This window comes from Abrus precatorius, unplaced genomic scaffold (genome assembly GCF_003935025.1).
Source record: "Abrus precatorius isolate BTA unplaced genomic scaffold, Abrus_2018 Scaffold10, whole genome shotgun sequence".
NCBI classification, from domain to species: Eukaryota; Viridiplantae; Streptophyta; class Magnoliopsida; order Fabales; family Fabaceae; genus Abrus; species Abrus precatorius.
In genome coordinates this window covers 484569-505374 of record NW_020874292.1, presented here as the reverse complement: position 1 = coordinate 505374, position 20806 = coordinate 484569, and the positions used below count along the sequence as shown (strand labels likewise).

Genomic DNA, 20806 nt, shown 5'->3' with positions numbered 1-20806 from the left:
TAAAAGAAATTATATTAAGATATTTCAAAGAAATCTGAACATTTAATTTTTTTTTTATGTCAAAATCAACTATTAATTAAGATACTACAACTCTTAGCAAAATGCAGTTCACGTACAACTATATGATTCTCAACAATAAACTAAGAGTAATAAATTGTAACATCAAATCTACTCTTAATCTATCGTAATAGCAAAGATCTCTTTACGATTCCTCCAACTCTGTTGAGATCAAAGTTCGCTATCTTCTTCTTAAGCTTTTGGAAGGCCTAAGGCCTTAGGTTTCAAGGCTAAAGTCATAAAATGTGCAACCTACTCCTGAATTTTACAGTGCACTGACTTAACTTCTCCAGCTTTTGTAATATCTCTTAAAAAATAAAAATGTACTCTGATATGTTAGTTCGTGTTTTATTGAATTTTATGAAAGTTTAATTGTTGAGCTATTATCACAAAATAATGACAGTGTTATTTTCTTGAATATGATTTAAGTTTCTCAAAACTCCTCATCCACAAAGCTTGACAAGCAAGAGTAACGATTGGTTGCATTTTGGGCATCTATGATAATGCTCCAAACTCAATAACAAAATATAATAAGGTGTACTTTTAAAATCTTCTTCATCTTCTACATAATTAGACTCTGAGTATTTTTCCTCTCCCTTCTTGCAGAAAATTTCATAGTTAACAATTTTTTTTAAGTACCTTAATATTCTTTTGGCAGCTTGTAAATGCAACTCAATTGGTTTTGACACATACCTGCAAATTAACCTCACATTAAACATAATATTTGGCTTTATAACTAATAAGATGCATTAAACTTCCAACAATTTACTTAAAATAAGTGTCATTCACAACTACATCATCCACATTTTTATTAATCATAAAATCTAAAAGAGTTGGACCGTTCATAGGTTTGCTTTCAAATATTGCATACTTCTTCAAGATATTGATCGTATATTTTCTTTGGCATACAAAAATTCCTTTCAATTTTTACAAAACTTCAATGCCAAGGAAGAATTTCATCTTTCCTAGATCTATCATATCAAAATCTTGCAAGTTGATCAAAGATTATTGAATTTAAAATGGCTATTACATAACCTTTACAACTATTGAAAAACTTCGGCTTTGCTTCTTTTTCTACCAATTTCCTATAACTCTTGAAAAATTACAAAGTTTCTGATTTTTCAAATTGAAAATAGACCCAACCTTTATAACTACAATCCTCAATGAAGCATAAGATATACATTTTTCACTATTTGAGATACATTTTATTGGATCTGCAAATATTTGCGTGTATGAGTTTCAAGAACTTGTTAGCACGCCACTCACTTTTATGGGAAATTTGATTATCATGTTGCTTACTAGTAAAACAATCCTCACAAGGGACATTTAAGAATTCTAATTAGAGTATTCCATGCACCATTTTCTTTCTTTGTAATGTCTTCAAATCTTTATAACTTAAATGAATATACCTTTGATGCCAAAGGTAAGTGAGATCCAAAGAAACATGTAGACATTCTTCAACAGAGCCAATGATGTTGAATCTTTCATTTAGAAGGATAAACATACGGTTAATATTTATTTTTGTGTGTACAATCAAGCCTTTGCCTAGATGATAAATATTTCATGTCTTATTTTTCATGAGAATGGTAGGGCCCTTTTCTTACTACTGCCCAATACTCAACAAATTATTTTGAAGCTCAGTTATATAATATATATCTCAAATAAAAAAAGTAGTGTCATTACACACTAATCTAACACTACCTTTTCTAGCTACAAATATTCTAGAGTTATTTCCATACTTAACTGAGTGCTTATGTCCTAATGTAAAACTCTTCTTTTTTTTAATTATATAATTGCTATTGATTATGGTGAAAATGTATTTTAAATGGAAAAATGTTTGAATGAGGTTGGTGCAGGATGACTCGCTTAAGTGAGACTAAACGTTCTAGACCAGGTGATTATAAAGCATTTTTGCTCAAGTGGGAATGAGTTTTGCCCAAGCAAGATAGGATAAAATTGCCCCAACTATCCTTTTGTCTAGGAGAGATGGACTCGCACAAGCAAGGACTCATAGGAAAAAATAACCAACTTTCTACACCCCTTCTCACTCAAGCAAGAATAACCCTTACTTAGGCAAGAATATCAAAAAAGGCTTAGAAGACAACTATTTGATGTTTTCACCCAAGCAAGATTGTTCCTCACTCAAGCGATAATTAGCTCACTCAAGAAAGAACGTGCGAGTTTGAGAGGTATTTAAAGGTTTTTCAGCATGAAAACTTGCATTACAATCCAAGTTGTGTTTTTTCAAAACTCTCACATTTTTTTTCTTAGGGAAATATCCTTCAAACCCCAATCGTTCCTCGAATTCAAACTTGAATGTTCAATTCGAATGACTCCAAGTAAGTTTCTCAGAGTTTAATTCTCCATTCTCTATTTTCTTCTCTTCATTTTTTATTTTCTCAAGGATATCCTATTTTGTGATGTTTAGGAAGAACTCTATTCTTTGAAAGATAAGCTTTACAAAAATCCTTTCTAAATCTTCTTTTAAGATAAAGAGAGTTCTATTTTTTTATTATAACATAGCGTATATTTTAGACTTACAAGAGTGCTATTATGTATTTCTTGCATGTGAATATGTAATTGAATGATATTTGAGTGTTGTGACTATTGATGATGCATATTGGTTGATTTATATGTTTGTACTATATTTCTATGAAACATGTGATAAGGACTTAGTATGGAATTGTTATTGGAGAACTAATACTTTAGTTGAATAAAACTTGATTGTGATGAAAGGGTTAATGATGTATGTTGACTGATTTTGGGTGTTAGTACTATATTCTTGTATTATGTGTAATTTGGACTTAGTTTATAGTACTTTACTAAGTATAATCTTTTAGCTAAGTGATGAGATTGATATAAAAAGGAATATGGGATGAGTACAAAATGATGAAAGGGACTAATGTAAATAGTTACAGAGATACACTAGAGATATAGAGTCCAAAGATGATGTGAAATTTGGGAGAAACATAGGATGATAAGTAACATTCGTGTATATGTACACACTCTTTCTAAGAGCAAATGCATCACGTGGCATCATATTCGTTTCTAGACTAGACTCCTGACTATACCTTTACTTAAGGGCTTGTTATTGTGTACGTTATATTCATATACATGACTTAACCGATGAGTATTTACCTATCTATATAAGATTTCAAGAAGTGTTAGACATTGAATATCTGTAATTACATTGCACAAGAAAAGTGTAGTGATTGGTGATTATGTAAGATTATTTGAAATCTATTGTTGACTTTGTTTGTGTAGTTATGGTGACAATATTTCCTTTTATTTCAAAATTATAATTATGTTATGATGGTTAATAATGAAATTGTGTTATATTTAGTGATAAAATAGATGTTCATATTTACTAAACATTTTAAGGAATAAAGATGGCAGAGCCTCAGAGACAAAGTAGATTAATAGATCATCTTATTAGCTATAAACTAAATTATGTTTTTAAAGAATATCAACGATTTTACTATTTTAATTTTAATATATATTATGATGATGACCCAGCTAGTATATAGACTGTAGAGATAAATGTAGATCATGATGTCTCTTTTGATTATTTTACAAATAATAGAATTCGATACACCCTTAGCATATATATTTACTGAGTGACTGTTAGACCTTTAGTAGTTGTAAATAATGTTTACACTTTCTTTTATCACGACATTCTTGGGAGACCTACTCAATATGCTTTTGAATGGATAACAAGTGTTGAGGTTGTATTTGATTATGTAGATCTCAGAAAAGATAATGACCAAATTCTTAAAGAGCTGACTGAGATAAAAGATTAACACAATGATGACAACTAGGACTGAGTTTTTAGTATCTTAGGCATGTAAATATTTAAATTTTGTATGTAAATAAAATTTATTACATATTTATTTCTTTATTATTTTAGTTTTGAGGTAATTATTAAAGATACAATTTATCCTTTATTAGTTTAAATACCTTTGTAAACTTATATGGGAGGATTTAATTATAGGGAAGATTTAATGTCATTACATTTTACACTACATGTTTTAAAGAAATTTATTTCATTTCTTGTTCCATTATATAAATTATTATATAATTGTATTATAGAAAATAATGGTGTGATATTTGAGAACATACCTTTGTCTACACACATGATTAAAATACCCTGATTCCAAGAACAATGTGTTATTTCTCTTCCACTTCCTCTACCTCAATATGTTCCTCTTCCTCATCCACTATTGCTTTCCACCTTTAGTGCTTCGTTACAATCTTGATTGACTCTTTTAAACTTTTGTTCAAGGATCACAAAAGAGCTTTGATGTTTGCAATGAACATAAGTGAATATTCAATTAATGTTCGTGGAATTTTTTCCACCACCTTCGAGTCAAGCATACCTCTCCATTGCTCCTCATTTTGTTTGCCATTTCCATTACTCTGTCAAAATATTCCGTAATGTAATGATTTTTATTTCTTTCATTTCAAGCCTCTTGAACTCCCTTTTTGTTGCATTAAGCAACAACTTCTTTACATGATTATTGTCTAAAGAAAAAAAAATTCAAGGAATACGATATATTTATTGCAGAAGTGGTGACGTCATTGCAACATGTGTCATTTATTTTTTAAGATAAATATATTAATAAATATTAATATAATTCAAATAAAATTTGTTGCTGTTTGAAATATTAAAATTGTTCTAAGTTATTTATAAATAATATAAAATAGATGTAATAATATATTTATTTTTTATTTTGTGCCAGGATTAGTCTGATTTGGAGAGTGCATAATTTATGTCAGGGTCTAACAGTTCAGGCAACATTGGTTGGAACGTAATTTATTGCATTATTGCTTCTGGCTTATTAGCTCAGTGAATTTGGCCTTCCGGACTAAAGAACCGTTGAAAAGACATCACCATTTAGGACACCTCAAAAGTCAAAAGAAGTGTCACTCCAAAAGGCAAAATTATTGTAAAACGGCTAAAACAGAAACATAATGGGTAAAAAGGAGAGATTGTGGAAGAAAATAACAAAAAAGGAGTAAAAAGGTTAAAGTAAATAATAAAATTGAATTGTAAATATGTAAACGTATAACTTCAACGATAATCAACACAAAACTGTTGTTGAAAAGACATCACCATTTAGGACATCTTTATTACCTGAACTTAGATTCTTTTTTATTTTAAAACACTTCTATTTTTTTTAAATAACTTTCAACTAACTTTTTTCACAGACTTTTGGAAAAGCATGTTTAATACTCTAATTTATATAGAATATTGATGAAATTATAAAGGATACTCGATCCTCATGTTTAAAACAATCGGATGTTGATGTACTTGAACATTTATTGTATATTGACTATGAAACTAGCAAAAATAACTTTTGCAACTATAATTGAATGTTGAAAAGACATCACCATTTAGGACACCTCAAAAGAAGTGTCACTCCAAAAGGCAAAGTTATTGTACGACGGTTAGCGCCGTAGGAAAGGCCAAAACAAAAACCATAATGGCTAGAAGAAGAGATTGCGGAAGAACAATAAAAAAAAAGGAGTAAAAATGTTAAAGTAAATAATTAAATTGAATTGTAAATATGTAACCGTACAACTTCAACGATAATCAACACAAAACTGTTGTTGAGTTGAGCAACTGTTGTCGAGTTGAGCTGGTGCAGAACTTTGACATGCAGAGATTCTTAGTGCAACTGTAGATGTTAAACTATCAAATGAACTACTCTTTATAATTACAATGTAATCAAACTATTTAAGAAACCGTAAATCTAAACCACAACCGCCTAATACATGTTCTTCATAATTGCCTTGCACATTAATTCACAATCTTTATCACTTGTGCTAATCTTCAACTAATAGTAATGGGCGGTAACTACTTTAAATATATTTGCATTTTTCGACATAAATCTAACATCTTCTAAAGCGCCTTTGTTACTTGAACTTAGATTTTATTTTATTTTTAAACACTTCAATATTTTCTGAAATAACATTCAACTAGCTTTCGACAGACTTTTGAAAAAGCATGTTTAATACACTAATTTATATAGAATATTGATAAAATAATGAAACATACTTTTCGTGCGTTAAAACAATCAGATGTCGATGTACTTGAACTTTTAATGTATGTTGACTATGAAACTAGGAAAATAACCTTTGCTAACTATAATTGGATGTTAAAATTATAGGTAAGGAAAATATAATCCCATTATATTTGATACAAAAGGATATTATATATGGAGCTTACAAGTTAAGAGATATTTTGCATTGCACTAGTTAAGTGTGTTTAATATAAGTTTATTGGTTTTTAGGTATTAGTGAATTAAATGTTAAAGATAAACACACTGTTTTTTTATCATGGATTTGTTTGATCTTTCCTTGTTATGGTTTTATGAAATGCATACTCGCCTTTTCGGTTTCATGTATCTTTGTTAACTATACGAGAATAGATGGATGATTATGGCCATGTCATTGATTATAATTTTTGTATTGGACAGTGGGATTGCAATGACGTAGCCCAGACTATAATCTTTATAGGAAATATGTTACAAACTATAGGAGAGAGAGACAATTCATTTGCATCTCCCACAAAATTTACCGGATTTTTCCACGTTGAAATCTCTTTAATTTCCTTAAAATATTAAGCACGAGGATAGATTGCCTATATTTAATGAACTTAATTGCATTCACCTATGTCTTTAGCACTACTAGTAAACCCTATGAATCAAAAAGCTAATGCTTAATAATAAACATACACTTGCCATCTAACCAATATAAGCATAAATACCAACCATTCAAGTTTATATACACTACACATAGAGCCACACAGGAAGAGGAGCTTAGGAGATGGTTAATTGATTTTTGAAGGTCATTTTGACTAATCTTCAATAAGAAATCCAGAAAAAGGATTTGCTTAGGCATTTTAATGTATGTATAATTTTAATTTGAGGGTGTTCTAGGGGAGGGAGTGTTGGAAGCGGGTGTGAAGAAGGGGAGGGGAAGAATTGCGTGAAGAAGAAAGGAAAAAGTTAGAGAAGATTTTATACAATTATGTAAAATATGTATAAGGGCTTATTTGTAATTATATAATTATAAATAATAAAAAAATAAATGATGTGTCATACATGTGACGCTACGTAGGAGTGCTGAGCTAGCATTCCGTTAACCAGCTTAATACTTAATAGAAAATAGTTGATGACAATGACTAAATCCTAACAAAAAATTTTTACAAGGACTTATCACAAAATACCTAATATTTATAAGGATCAAAAACATAATTAAGCTTTAAAAAAATATTAAGAACAATCTAGATAAAAAAAACTATTTGTATCTTCTAGTTATAAGATTATTCTAGAAACTAGAATAATGTAAATATTAAATATTAAACCACCCTAATATAATGGAAAAAGATGTGTCTAAGTAGGCATTATATCACATTATAAATGTCAAGAAGAAGAAAGCAAGCTATCAATTCCCCATCTCTTGAGTATCTTACTCAAACTTCTTCAATTATCATTTTCAACTATTCCAACTAATATATTTAAACAATCTTACTCATCCCTTATGCAAAAAACCATCAATGGCATTAGAACTACGTTTAATTATCTGCTAGGCATAGAAATATTACTATACTATTCCAAAAAAAAAAATTGAACCACTTCCAAAATTTTTCTAATCCATGGCTAGTACTATTTAACCATTTTTTCTTCTTGTCCCCATTTTTAATGGTAAAAACTATTATTTTTGGAGCACAAAAATGGAGACATATTTCACCTTCCAAGACTTGTGAGATATTGTAGAAAAATGGTTTGCTATTCCAATAGATATCTCATCCTTCACTACAACTCGTAGAAAAGAACTAAAAGAGAATAAACAAAAAGATTTGAAGGTCTTTTTTACTCTATAACTAGTTGTGACAGACATAATTTTTCAAGAATAATGGTTACTACAACAATCAAAGAAGCATAGAGTACCCTGTAGAAAGAGTTTGACAGAAGCGAAAAGGTACACACTGTAAAACACCAAACTCTATGGTGATAGTTTGAATTATTAAAAATAAGAGTCTGATACTGTAAAAGATTACTATTCTTAACCAAATAAGAACTTACAAAAATAATATTCTTGACAAGAAAGTTGTTAAAAAATTACCAATTATTGTTCCTCATAAATATGATCCAATTGTGACTATTATTGAGCAAGCAAAGGATATATCTACTGTATCAGTGACAGAGTTGGTAGGGTACCTTGAAGCTTTTGAGCAATAGATAAAAAGGCATGATGAGAAATCAATTGAAAATGCCTTTCAATCAAAGTTTAAATTACGATCTTAGAACAAAGGGAATGAAGGAAGAAAGAATAATGGAAACACTTTTAGAAACAAAGAGAATTCTAGAAATTTCTCTAAAAATAATCAAGATAAATATCTCCCATATAGCATCTGTAAGAGGACAAAGTATACTAAAGAAGAATGTCATTTTCATAAAAAATCACAATATCGACACTGTAAGAAATTTAGACATATAGAAAAGTATTATCACAACAGAAATAAGTATCAAGTAAATTTTGTTGATAAGTATGATTAAGAACATCTTTTTTATGCTACCCAAGATTCCAACAACGAAACAAGTGAAAATTGGTACTTGGATAGCAGTTGTAGCAATTATATCGCCAAAGATGTAAATATCTTCAAGGATATGTACGAATCTATCAAAGTGAAAATTTGAATGGAGAACGACTATCATTGAATCAAAAGACAAAGGCATCGTTATGGTGGAAACAAAGAAAGGTACAAAACTTATTACTTATGTCTTACTAGTTTCTAACCTCAAAGAACATCTCTTGAGTATTTGTCAAATGACGGAGAAAAGTCATTCTTTGCACTTCAAAGGAGACACACGTAAGATATATGACAGTATAAAACAGGAGATTGGCCAAGTAAAGATGGAGAAAAGAAACAAAAACTTTCTAATAAGCTTTAAACAAGGTAGTAACATTGTCATGAAAGCAAAAATTGATACTTCATGACTCTGGCATTAAAGATTTGGTCACTTCAATATTCATGCCTTAATACAATTATATCAAAGGAATATGATGAAAGGTCTCTCATGTCTAGAAGAAAATAAGAAAGCTTGTGAAGGATGTCTCCCTGGCAAGCAAAATCGATTGCCATTTTCTCCTAGAAAAGCTTAGAGAGCAAAAGACTTATTGGAGCTTATTCATATAGATATTTTCAGACAAATTAGGACACCATCACTTCATAACAATAGATATTTTATCTTTTCATTGATGACTTTTTTAGAATTACTTGGTCTACTTCATCAAAGAAAAATCATAAGTCTTTAGAAAATTCAAAAAGTTTAAGGCCCTTATCGATAAGTAAAGTAGTAAACCGATAAAAGTATTAAAAAGTGATTGTGGCAAAAAGTATACTTTCTAAGAGTTTGATAAATTTTGTGAGGATAAAAGCATTAAACAACAACAATTGCCATAGCATATTTTCTATAGTAAAATGGAGTAAGTGAGAGAAAAAATTGCACAGTAATAGAGATGATTAGATTGATGTTAGAAGTAAAAAAAATTATCAAATACCTTTTGGGCTGAAATAACTTATATTGTTGTTTACATACTTAACAGATATATAACTAAGGTTTTCCATGAAAAAAATTTCAATTGAAGTTTGGAGCGGGCAAAAACTATTAGCAAAACACTTAAGGATTTTTGGATCTATTTGCTACATACACAATCTAGAAGAGGAGACACAAACTAGAAGACAAAATCATACAGGGTATCTTCTTGGAGTATAGCACACGGTCAAAAGGATATTGAATATACAACTTGTAAACCAAAAAGCTCACTATTAGTCGAGATGTTGAAGTTGATGAAAATGCTGCTTGAAATTGGAAAGGTGAAAAGGTTTAGAAAAATGTTGAATATACAAATGCAACAACCTTAAAAAATGTTGAATATACAAAGGTGAAAAGGTTTACAAAAGCTCACTTCAAATGTTGAACAAGCTTATTTGTTGAAGGTCACTCCACACCCTGTATAAAGAAGTCTTGTGCTTCTAACAAAGATATCTTTTTTTCACACCATCTTCATCATCTTTTTCTGAATTTGGACTTAATCAACCATTGAAAGTTATTAGAGAGTGAGAGATCATTGACAAAGACGACGAATGTTCTTTTGAAGTTCAAGTAAGTGATTGAGCACCTCTTAGAGAATGAGAACTTTTGTCATCTTCCTTCCCTTTTGGGTTTCATTAGTTTAAGCTCTCATTTGAGTTTTTATGGATTTGTTTATAATTTTTTTGTTATGAGTAACTAAATTCATAGCTAGAATTATGGTTAATCTTATTGCATACTCTATGGTTTCCCTTTTATATTTTATCCTATTAAATTATATTTTACATGTTAAAAGTTAATCACCTTATCTAATAATTAGTTGCATTGTAAGCGGCCGTACCATATGTAATTAATGTAACTATAGGATAAAATAAGATAAAAAGTTTGACATATCAAACTTAATTCTTCTCTTTCAACTATTATTAAATTAACAAAATCATTGATTCTTTATGTTTTCTCTACCTTTTTTCTTGCATAATTATTGAGGGTAATTACCTAAGGAAAAGAATATTAATTTTGCATAATCATTGATTGTTAATAGAATAAATATGGGTAGTTGACAAACATAGGATACCAATATTGGAATTAAAATAATTAAAATATAGAGGTGTAATATGTGTGTCGCAACTGGGGGCACGACTGGACAACAATGACAGGGAGTCGCCACCAAAGTTTATTAAAGAAAAATATTGGAAAAACTTTTAATATAAATAATCTTTGAAACTAAATTTGTGTTCGAGAGTCGTTTACGTGTAGGGAAAGTATTAGCATCCTACGACGTCCGTTAATTAAAACGGTTACTTTTTAATTAATTGTGCAAAAATTATTTTTACTTTAAAAATATTTATTTCACTCTAAAAGAAAATCATTGATATTTTTATTTTTATTTTTTATGTCTCCTTATTTTTTAGTCTTATTTCTTATTCTTACAATTTTTTTCAGGTTTTAATTTTATATTTTTTTTATAAAATAATACAATTAAAATTTTTGAATTAAAGGAATGAATTATATAAAAAAAAAGCTATTTTTTTTAGTATTAAATAGATTTAAATAAAATATGACATGATTTTTTTTTCTTAAAGTAAGAATCCTTTTTTTTATATTTTCTATTTTTAAATAAAGAGCTAAAAATATAACTTGAATTGGAAAGTGAATTATTTATAAAATATTTTTCTTTTTTTATTATCATATTAAATAAATTTGACTAAAATTCCACTTATTTTTTATTAAGTAAAAATTCATTTTTGATTTTTTTTTCCAGTAAAGAACTAAAAATTTAGTTTTAATTGAAAAATGAATTATTTACAAAATATTATTCTCTTTTTCTCTTATTTTCATATTAAATAAATTTAAATAAAATTTAACTTGTTTTGTATTTTTTTAGTAAAAAAAATTCTTTTTTTTTATTTTTGAATAAAGAGTTCAAAAAATTTAATTTGAATTAGAAAAATAGATTATTTATAAAAATATTTTTTATTTTTAAAATAAATTTAAATAAAATCTAACTTGATTTTTCTTATATTAATTTTTTTAATGAAAATTCATTTTTAATATTTTTTTATTTTTAAATAAAGAACTATAAAAATTGAATTTTGACTTGGGAAAATGGAATATTGATAAAATATTATTCTCTCCTTTTTTGTATTTAAATAAATTTAAATAAAATTTAACTTGATTTTTTTAATTCATTTTTTATTATATTTTTTTACTTCTAAATAAGGAATCATAATTAAAAAAAATTTAATTTTGAATTGAGAGAAAAGATTAATCATAGAATATTATTGCCTCCTCTCTCTTTTTTTTTTTTTTTTACATTTTGACATTAATGAAAATAATCTTAAAATATTTTTTCTTGACATTTTATTTACTTATCCTTTTTGTTAAAATAAAAATAAAAATTTCATTATTTTTAAAATTATTTTGAATTACTCATAGTTTAAAATTTTTCTTAAAATAATTTAAACCTGAAAAAATAAAATAAAATTTTTTGGACTTGAAAGGTCAAGTTCTCGCTCCTACGTATCTCTCGTATGCAACGGAAGAATCAAAGCTACCACATAGTTCTTTTGAAAATTGGGTTTGGATGAGTTTCAAATTTTTTTTTTAGCTTGACTTTTACTTTGTTATTATTTTTTGTAAATCCACTCCTGCACAGGGTTCAAGTTAGTACACGACTACTCAATAAATTATTACGATTCAAGCAATGTTGAAGGTGGATCCACCACTCTGTCAAAATTACTTGGTCGTACGTGGATTTAAAAGACCCATTTTTAGATAACCAAAATGTCTTATTAATATTGAATTTTTTGTACAATAAAAAATAAACGAGAAATATATAGAACAATAAAAATAAATACAAGAGCAAGAAAAAATAACAAGAAAATAATTATTGTTTGATTTAGGAATCATTTTTAGGAATTTGCAAAAAAATTGAAATTTTTAAGATTTACAAAAAAAAAAAAAGAGTTTTTAGGGTTTGTAAAAAAAAGGACACCTTTGGGTAGAAAATGTTTTAGGGTTTGCAAAAAAGATATTTAAGGTTAGAAAAGAAATTTTTTAGGGTTTGCAAAAGGACATTATTGTGTAGAAAATATTTTAGGGTTTACAAAAAAGGATATTTTAAGGTTAGAAAATGTTTTAGGGTTTGCAAAAAAGGGTATTTTAAGAGAAAAAATATTTTAGGGTTTGCAAAAGGCAAAGCAAACAACATTTTTTTAGATTTTATTTTAGGGTTCGGGAAGATTAGGGTTTGCAAAAAGAGACAATTTTATTTAAAAAGTGGTCGATATATTTAGTGTGAACAAACAAAATACAGGAAAGGCAGAACTAAAAGCAAAGTACGCATACTAAAACAAAGAGGTTTTTTTGTTTAGAAATAAAATATGAGACTTTTAATATGAACAGAAGGAAGAAATGAGAGCAAGATAATAGATGAAAGGATATTTTGTTTAGAAACAAAACTCGAGACTTTAATATAAACAAAAAATGCACAAGCAAAAATGAGAGCAAAATAATAGATAAAGAACAAAACAACAAAAAGGAAATCTTACTTGATCTGGAGAATAAGAATTTCGTTAGTTTTATCCTTCAACTCTTTTAGTTTATTCTCTCTGTTAACCTCAGGTGTGTCTTGGTATACTCTCAGTTGATTTCTTTTTAGCTCTCTCCTATTTCTCTTCATTCCCCGAGCTATCTCTCTTTTTCTCCCTATGCTCTCAAAGTGTCCCATAAAAAATAAAGTGTAAAAAGTTGCATTATTATCTCTTTTTCTCTCTATAATTATCTCATCTAATTTTTGTAAAAAGTTGCATTATTATCTTTTTATTGTTTTTTAAATTTAAATTTTTCTCATTTTAATTTATCACGCATCCTTTAGTTTAAACAATTAAATCAATATATTTTTGATACTTGAAAATAATCTCTATGTGACAATAACTCAAGAACTTAAAATCTTTTATTACTTTTCGACGAATACATTCTTCTTCTGTAAACAAATGTTTTATTCAAACTTTTTTAACTATCATTTTCAACTATTTTAACTAATATATTTCAACAATCTTACTCATCTTTTATACCAAAAAAATCATCCGTTATCTGCTTATTCGATTATTATATAAGTTAAAGTAATAGTTGTTATTAAAAATGGGATGTGGAAACCAGACTGCAACACTTCAAGAAAAGTTGAATGGTTTTGTACTGAGTGAATCCATATCCGTGGCAGGAATTCAACAAATAAAAACCTTGTTTTCAAAATTCCATTGTTCTAATTATGATTTTAGCTTTCAGATTGTACCGGGTACTCTTGAATGCTCAAGATTTTAGTGCCGATATAGCCAGTTAGGTTCCAAAATAAATTTTGATTTGAAGCAATATGGATTCTCTTAATTGATCATTTGATGGCCTAAGGTCTTGCTAAAACATAAATTAACTAGTTAAGCATATTTAGAAACATTGCAAGGCAGCACGAAGCTGATGGCTGTTTATTGCACATGGATACATACAGCCACTTATTTAACATTACACAGGCTGACAGCATTTGCCTCCTCACGCATGCAGCCACTAAAACAAAGTAACCCATTTTTGGTTAGGGTTACCAGTCCATGACCAAAGTATTATCTGTTTAAGACTTGGATCAGAGTTTTTCACATCCATCACCATTTCGTCGTATAAACTATAAATGGTACCATCATTTTGAAACACCCATCGTTGGCTAGCCCATGCATTGCTACAAGCCATCATGACAATGATTGCTCCTTCTTTGTGTTCCTGGGAAGTTAAACAGTTGTTTTCATTTTGCACAGGACGTATAGAACCATCTGGGTAAAGTGACCATTGCTGCTCCTCCTTATTTCTATCACAGTCAGCCAGCCACATGTTATTTCCGTGAGCTTCCATGCAGAGATCCAAATACCCAGCAATTGATGTTACAAAAGGGCTTGGGTCAGTGCCTGTGCGCCAGCCCTGTCGCATTCGATATTCATTTTTTTGCACAGATAGTGTCCCTCCCATGGCACTAGATTCAGCACTCAAGACCAAGGCAGACTTTGGATTGATAATCGTTCCATTTTCCCATATCTCCCAATAAGTGGCCTCCGCTACTGCCGAGGTACAATCATATATCATGACGTAGTTCCCTGGAGCATAACCGTATGTAGTTAAACACTTCCCCTTGGACCTTATCGTCTTGTCTTGTTTCAAGGTCCACAGCTGGTTCTCTTGGTCTGTGCATTTCCACATTATGATAGAATTGCCGTCGTTATAGGCATTGTCAGACACATCCACGCACATCCCATCTCGACCAGCAATGTGTACGGTTGGTTCAAAGGAATTGCAGGTCTCTGATCTTTCCACAATTGATCTTATTACTAGAGGTGATTGGTTTGCAATTGGATTGCAGACAAAAAGCATCAGTGCTAGAATGGGAACAACACTGGCCACGGAATCTACAATAACAGGTTCGCTACGATGATTTGTTAACACGACATTATTTGGAAAAGTTCCTTGCACTGATTGTTGAACACCTCTTGATAGACCACTCCAATTGTTCTCCAAACTTAACATGGGAGAATCAGGCAGAAACGTGTTACCAGTTCGGATGCTGACACGAACCCGGCGTGATATGTACTCAAATCGAGCTGCTTCTGCAACCATTTGGATTATCACGATCATGGACTGAGCTCTTTCTTGATTGTCATCGCGCTCACTACGTAGAAACGATATCGTATGTATCAAGGGCTGTAACCCTAGTGTTATTTGCTCTCTAGACCGACGAGCCGTCCTCTCTAGATCACCGTAAGCACCAGTAAAAGGAAGTGTGAACTGCTCCGTGTGATTGAAAAGGTTGTTAAATGCAGATTGCGGGGCATCACGGAAGAAATAAGACCGACTTCCTGCTTGGTATGCTACAACGTATGCATTAGTCAGATCGATACCTATTTGGATAGATTCCGTCGCCGAGTTTGAGAGTTCGATTGTTACATATCGATTTCTATCTTGCACTGTTGTTGGATCTCTAAGGACAGGTATCTCATGTATCTGCCCACCTCTTAGACGGTCTCGAAGAACTTCAATGAACTGGTTGTAACTTTCTGAACTGGCACCTTCAGTAGTAAATTTGGGGTCCTCGTTTGTTGCTAATGGAGGATCGGCTCTTGCGGTACATCTCGGTGCAGCGAATGAACAAGCCCATGCACATAAAATCAGTAGCTTCAATGTTTCGTTCATTTGAAACTGCATAAAGTTGAACCAAATTTTAGCAATGGGATGAAATCAAACTAAAAGCAGTAATTCAAATTCAAAACCATCGTACTCCTAAAATCTGTAAGCTTATAGACGGGGACCTATTTTTGTAGTGTCTGTCATAGTAAGGAGTTTCCTTTAGGCACTATTGTTTAGAACGTTTGGTGAACTAACCATTTGTTTACTCTAACTGTGGGTGAAACAATTTAATGGTCGTTTTAGGACACCCAAACCGTAAAGGATGGCAAGGTAACGAGGTCTTCCTGCCTAAGATACGTAGCCAATTTCACCCAACAAGACCTTTCATGATTTAAGCAGGCCGGTGAATCTCAGCAAAGTTTTATCATATCTCTATATCTCTTTATATGAGAAAGGAATGCAAAGGATAAGCATTATAATGATCACAGACAAAGTCACAATTTTTTCACTTGTTTATATATATCAAAATCAGAAGAAAAAAGAGATACCGTATTGAGATTTTGCTTGCTTCTCAGTGTATTTGCAGGATGCTATATGCAGTGTTTGGTGTGGCTTGAAAGTTGGGGAGTCACCGTGCCTTTTATAGGCAGAGGTGTCTTGGACTATTGGTACCCCATCGGAATAAAAATCCCAAACACATCAATTAGTCATATATGTTGTTCATGTTTTTGGAGCATTATAGTGCATAATTTACATGTGACATCGGCTTGACAATTGTGGAGTCATTGAACCTTTTGCATGCAGAGGAATCTTGGACTATTGGTACCATCTCCGAATAAGATTGAAACACGCCAACTGGTCATATTTTTTCACCTATTTTTGGAGCATTAGTCTGATTTGCTCTATTGGAGCATTTGTCTATTTTCTCATGGTGCGTAATTTACATTTGCCATCGGCTTAACAATTGTGGACCCGTTGCACCTTTTGCATGCAGAGGGATCTTGGACTATTGGTACCATCTCCGAATAAAATTGAAACACGCCAACTGGTCATTTTTTTTACCTGGTTTTTGGAGCGTTAGTCTGATTTGCTCTATTGGAGCATTAGTCTATTTGCTCATAGTGCATAATTTGCATTTGCCATCGGCTTGACAATTGTGGACTGCCCATTCTCCTCCAGGATGCATGTTGTATCAACTTCATTGCACCTTTTGAATGCAGAGGGATCTTGGACTATCGGTACCATCTCCGAATAAAATTGAAACACGCCAACTGGTCATATTTCTTTATCGGTTTTTGGAGTATTAGTCTGATTTGGAGAGTGCAAAATTTACATGTGCTACGGGCCTAACAGTTCGGGCAACATTGATTGGGGACGTAATTTATTGCATTGTTGCTTCTGGCTAGCTTGAAAGTCGTGGGGTCATTGTCATTGTGCCATTTATTTTTTAAGATAAATATATTAAATATTAATATAATTCAGATAAAATTTGTTGTAACTTGAAATGTTAAAATTGTTATAAGGAATTTTTTAAATAATATAAAATACATTAAAATTTATGTTTTTTTTTTCTTTTTTTTAGACACGTGCATATATATATATATATGCCTGTCAATTTAATAATAATAATAATAATAATAATAATAGTAATAGTAATAGTAATAAGAAGAAGAAAAAAAAAAGCATGAGTTTATTAGCTCTTGTTCATGTGAAAGTCATGCATGATGCAGTAATACAATACTAAGTCATAAACAAGTTTTTGGAGGGTCACTTTAAATAGTAATTAGTAAAAATTGCTATATAATTATATATTTAAAAAATAGTTAGTATTAAACTAAACTCTAATATATATCTCTAGTAACAGTTAATTTTTAGTATACACTAAGAACAAATAACTAACTTACAATGAATAAGGAAGGTACAGTAATGTTATAAATAATCCAGTATCAAATACTAGTAATAATATCAGCCAAAGAACGCTCTCCTGTATTTAATGACGTTTTAATCTATTTTTAGATAGCAATTAATCTTCAAAATTGCCTTTGAGAACGGTTAGTAGATAACTATTTTTTAAATTTTTAGTTTATTTTATAAATAAAACACGTTCAACTTATATTTTAGAACAATTTTAAACATTCTCTAAATTAAAATAAAATTACTCTTACATCTTTTTACTAATATAGTGTAACATGCTTCATATTGCTTCATATTATATATATGAAGCATGTTATATAATAAAACAAAACTTGAATAATATATATATATATATATATATATATATATATTATTCAAGTTTTGTTTTATTATATAGACATATATTACCTATAAGAGCTCGGCCTTCCGGTCCAAAGACTAGTAAAAAGACATCATTATTTAGATAAGCTCAAAAGAAGTTTTGGCAGCAAATTAGGCAAATTATTGTACTACAAGTATCTTTATGATGAACGATGGCGAATAATGTTTGCAAACATATGCATCTAGATTGAATGAAAGCTTTTGCTCGTATTACAATCATTCAAAAGTAATCCGGAGAGACTTCATGTAGCTAAATATGCCTATATAATAAAAGAAAAATTCTTGCATAATATATATCCAAAGAAATAAAAAGGCAATCATATCTCTTAATTATTAAAGAAAAACGGGTAATAAACATCAGTAATTCAATCCAATAAGAACAAAAAAATGTCATTGATTGATCAAAAAGTTTAAGCAGGACAATCGGCAGAGACAAAATGAGAATTTCCTTTCCATGGATGAGTAGGTGACTACAGGAAAAAGGGTCTTAGCGGCGGTCTTTTTTCCTTTTTTGGCGGTTTAAATTGCTACAATTTGACACTTACGAAGGTTGCCAAACCGTTACCATTTCAGGTGTCGGGAGAATGGTTAGCAACGATTTTAAAAACCGCTAGAACAACCATTGCTATAAACAGTTTTGAGATAACCGTGGTTTAACCTGTATACAGCGGCGGCTGAACTGCCACAAAATACAACTAATAATAAAATGACAACAATATTGTGATGGTCGTAAAACCGCTGCCAAAAAATGACAACCACCACAAAAAAAAATGATAATAATTCAAAAATTATTATGTAATTGTAAAACTGTTGCAAAATAAAAAGAGGATAATAAGAATTTTGTTTTTTGTAAAATCACTGTAAAAAAATTAAGATAATAGGAAAATATTATTGCAACGGTTATAAAACTGCTGCCAAATAAAGAAAATCAAAACTTTTTCATTTGCTACATCATTTAATGTATTCCACTCTAAGTTGTTATATTCACTCACTCAAAAGAATTCTTTACTCTTAAAATACCCACTTGAGCTTTTGATCCTCCTTGATAAAAAATTGAACCTAACTTAACCCCAATTGTGACCAACAAAGCCCTCATGATAGGTGGTTCATTGTATCTAAGCAAAGGAGATTGAGAATATGGGCAAACATATGGTAGGGTGAGACAAAATGTATGAATTGAGGGAAAACACTTAGCCTGAAACATTGATGAGTGAAGAGTGAAACACCATCTTGTGAGTTAGATAATTTTTTTGTACTATGTAGATTGCATGAAACCTTGCTGGATTCTTGTTTCAGTTAAGTGGGACTTTGCTTGAAAATAATTGATATGGGCATGATTTTTTTGTTGAATGAAACCATGATTTTGAAAACATTGGAAGTGTCAATTAGAGTCTGATCTTGGAATGAAAATTTTGAAAGAAATTTTTGGATAAATCCAACCCTTCTACAAGTAACTTTCTTGAGTTTTGATTTGCTTGAGGACAAGCAAAAGTTTAAGTTTGGAGTTGTGATGAATCCACATTTTATTGGATTTTTACTTGTCTTTTTAGTGTTCTTTAATAGAAAAAGTAGACTTAGAGAATGTAAATAACATAGAAACATCATTTTGGTCAAATATCATAGGTTTCTTAATTTTTGGTTAATTTACATAGATATAATTTGTAATTTTGATCATTTGAATAATTGTGCAGGAATTTCTAGATTTATTCTATAGATTTTTAGTATTTGACAAAGTTTGAGTTGAAAGTGACCACTTTGGATTCCATAGTGGACACTACAACAAGCTAGATCCAGGAGGGCAGATCAAAGTGATCACTCTGGTTTCATAGTAGACACTACAGAGACCCCAATTTGAAGAGGTGATGCGTATAACTACTTTAGTCCCATAGTAGACACTACAGAGACCCCAATTTGAAGAGGTGATGCGTATAGCTACTTTAGTCCCATAGTAGACACTCTAGGACAGACCAAAATGATCACTATAACCCATAGTAGACACTCCAGAGAAGGCCAAAGTCACCCAGACCTGTGCGTAACTACTATGACCCATAGTAGACACTCCAGAGAGGGTCAACAACATGGTGACTTGTGCGTAATCACTATGAAACCATAGTAGCTACTATGGGAGTGCTTCGCGTCATCACTATGAACCATAGTAACTACTATGGGCAAAAATCTCTGCACTATAAATAGAACTTTAAAAATTAGGGTACGAGCTTTTACACACTTTTAGATTCTTTTACCACTTTGGGGAACACTTGCAGAGCTTAGGTCATCCTTGGGTGACAGCCAATGACCAATCCTAGGGTTTGATTCACATTTCTTCTTTACTTTTCTTTAATTTTTACATTGATGTCATTGATTTCCCTTTGTTCTCATCTTGAATTTGTAGACCCATCCTCATTGAGGGCTAAACTTTCTTGTAATCCTTACTGAGTTCATGGATCCTTGAATTCTTAGGTATAAATGTCAATATAATTCTCTTTCCTTCATGAATTTATATTTCTCAACTCTTTGAATTGAATTAATGGCTGAATGAGGGGGACATTGCTTAATTAACCCTAATTCATTTTAATGAAATTCTTAACTTGGTTTGCTTAATCCTAAGTTAATTTCTAAGGTTGCGTAATCTTGGAAAAAAGAGTTGGAGTTTATTAAATTTGCTTAAATTCATATGGAGTTTTAAGGTTAAT

At 30.4% G+C, this 20806-nt stretch overlaps 1 protein-coding gene across 1 annotated transcript; it reads right to left on the bottom strand.

The window, feature by feature from the left end:
* Positions 1 to 14219: 14219 nt before the first annotated feature.
* LOC113852517 (abrin-a-like) lies at positions 14220 to 15884 on the bottom strand. Its single transcript, XM_027482817.1, has one exon. It carries the CDS (start codon positions 15882 to 15884, stop codon positions 14220 to 14222), a length of 1665 nt encoding a protein of 554 aa, XP_027338618.1.
* Positions 15885 to 20806: the final 4922 nt, after the last annotated feature.

Excerpts from the sequence above, each read along its gene's own strand:
- LOC113852517 (XM_027482817.1), bottom strand. The coding sequence starts at position 15,884 with ATGAACGAAACATTGAAGCTACTGATTTTATGTGCATGGGCTTGTTCA.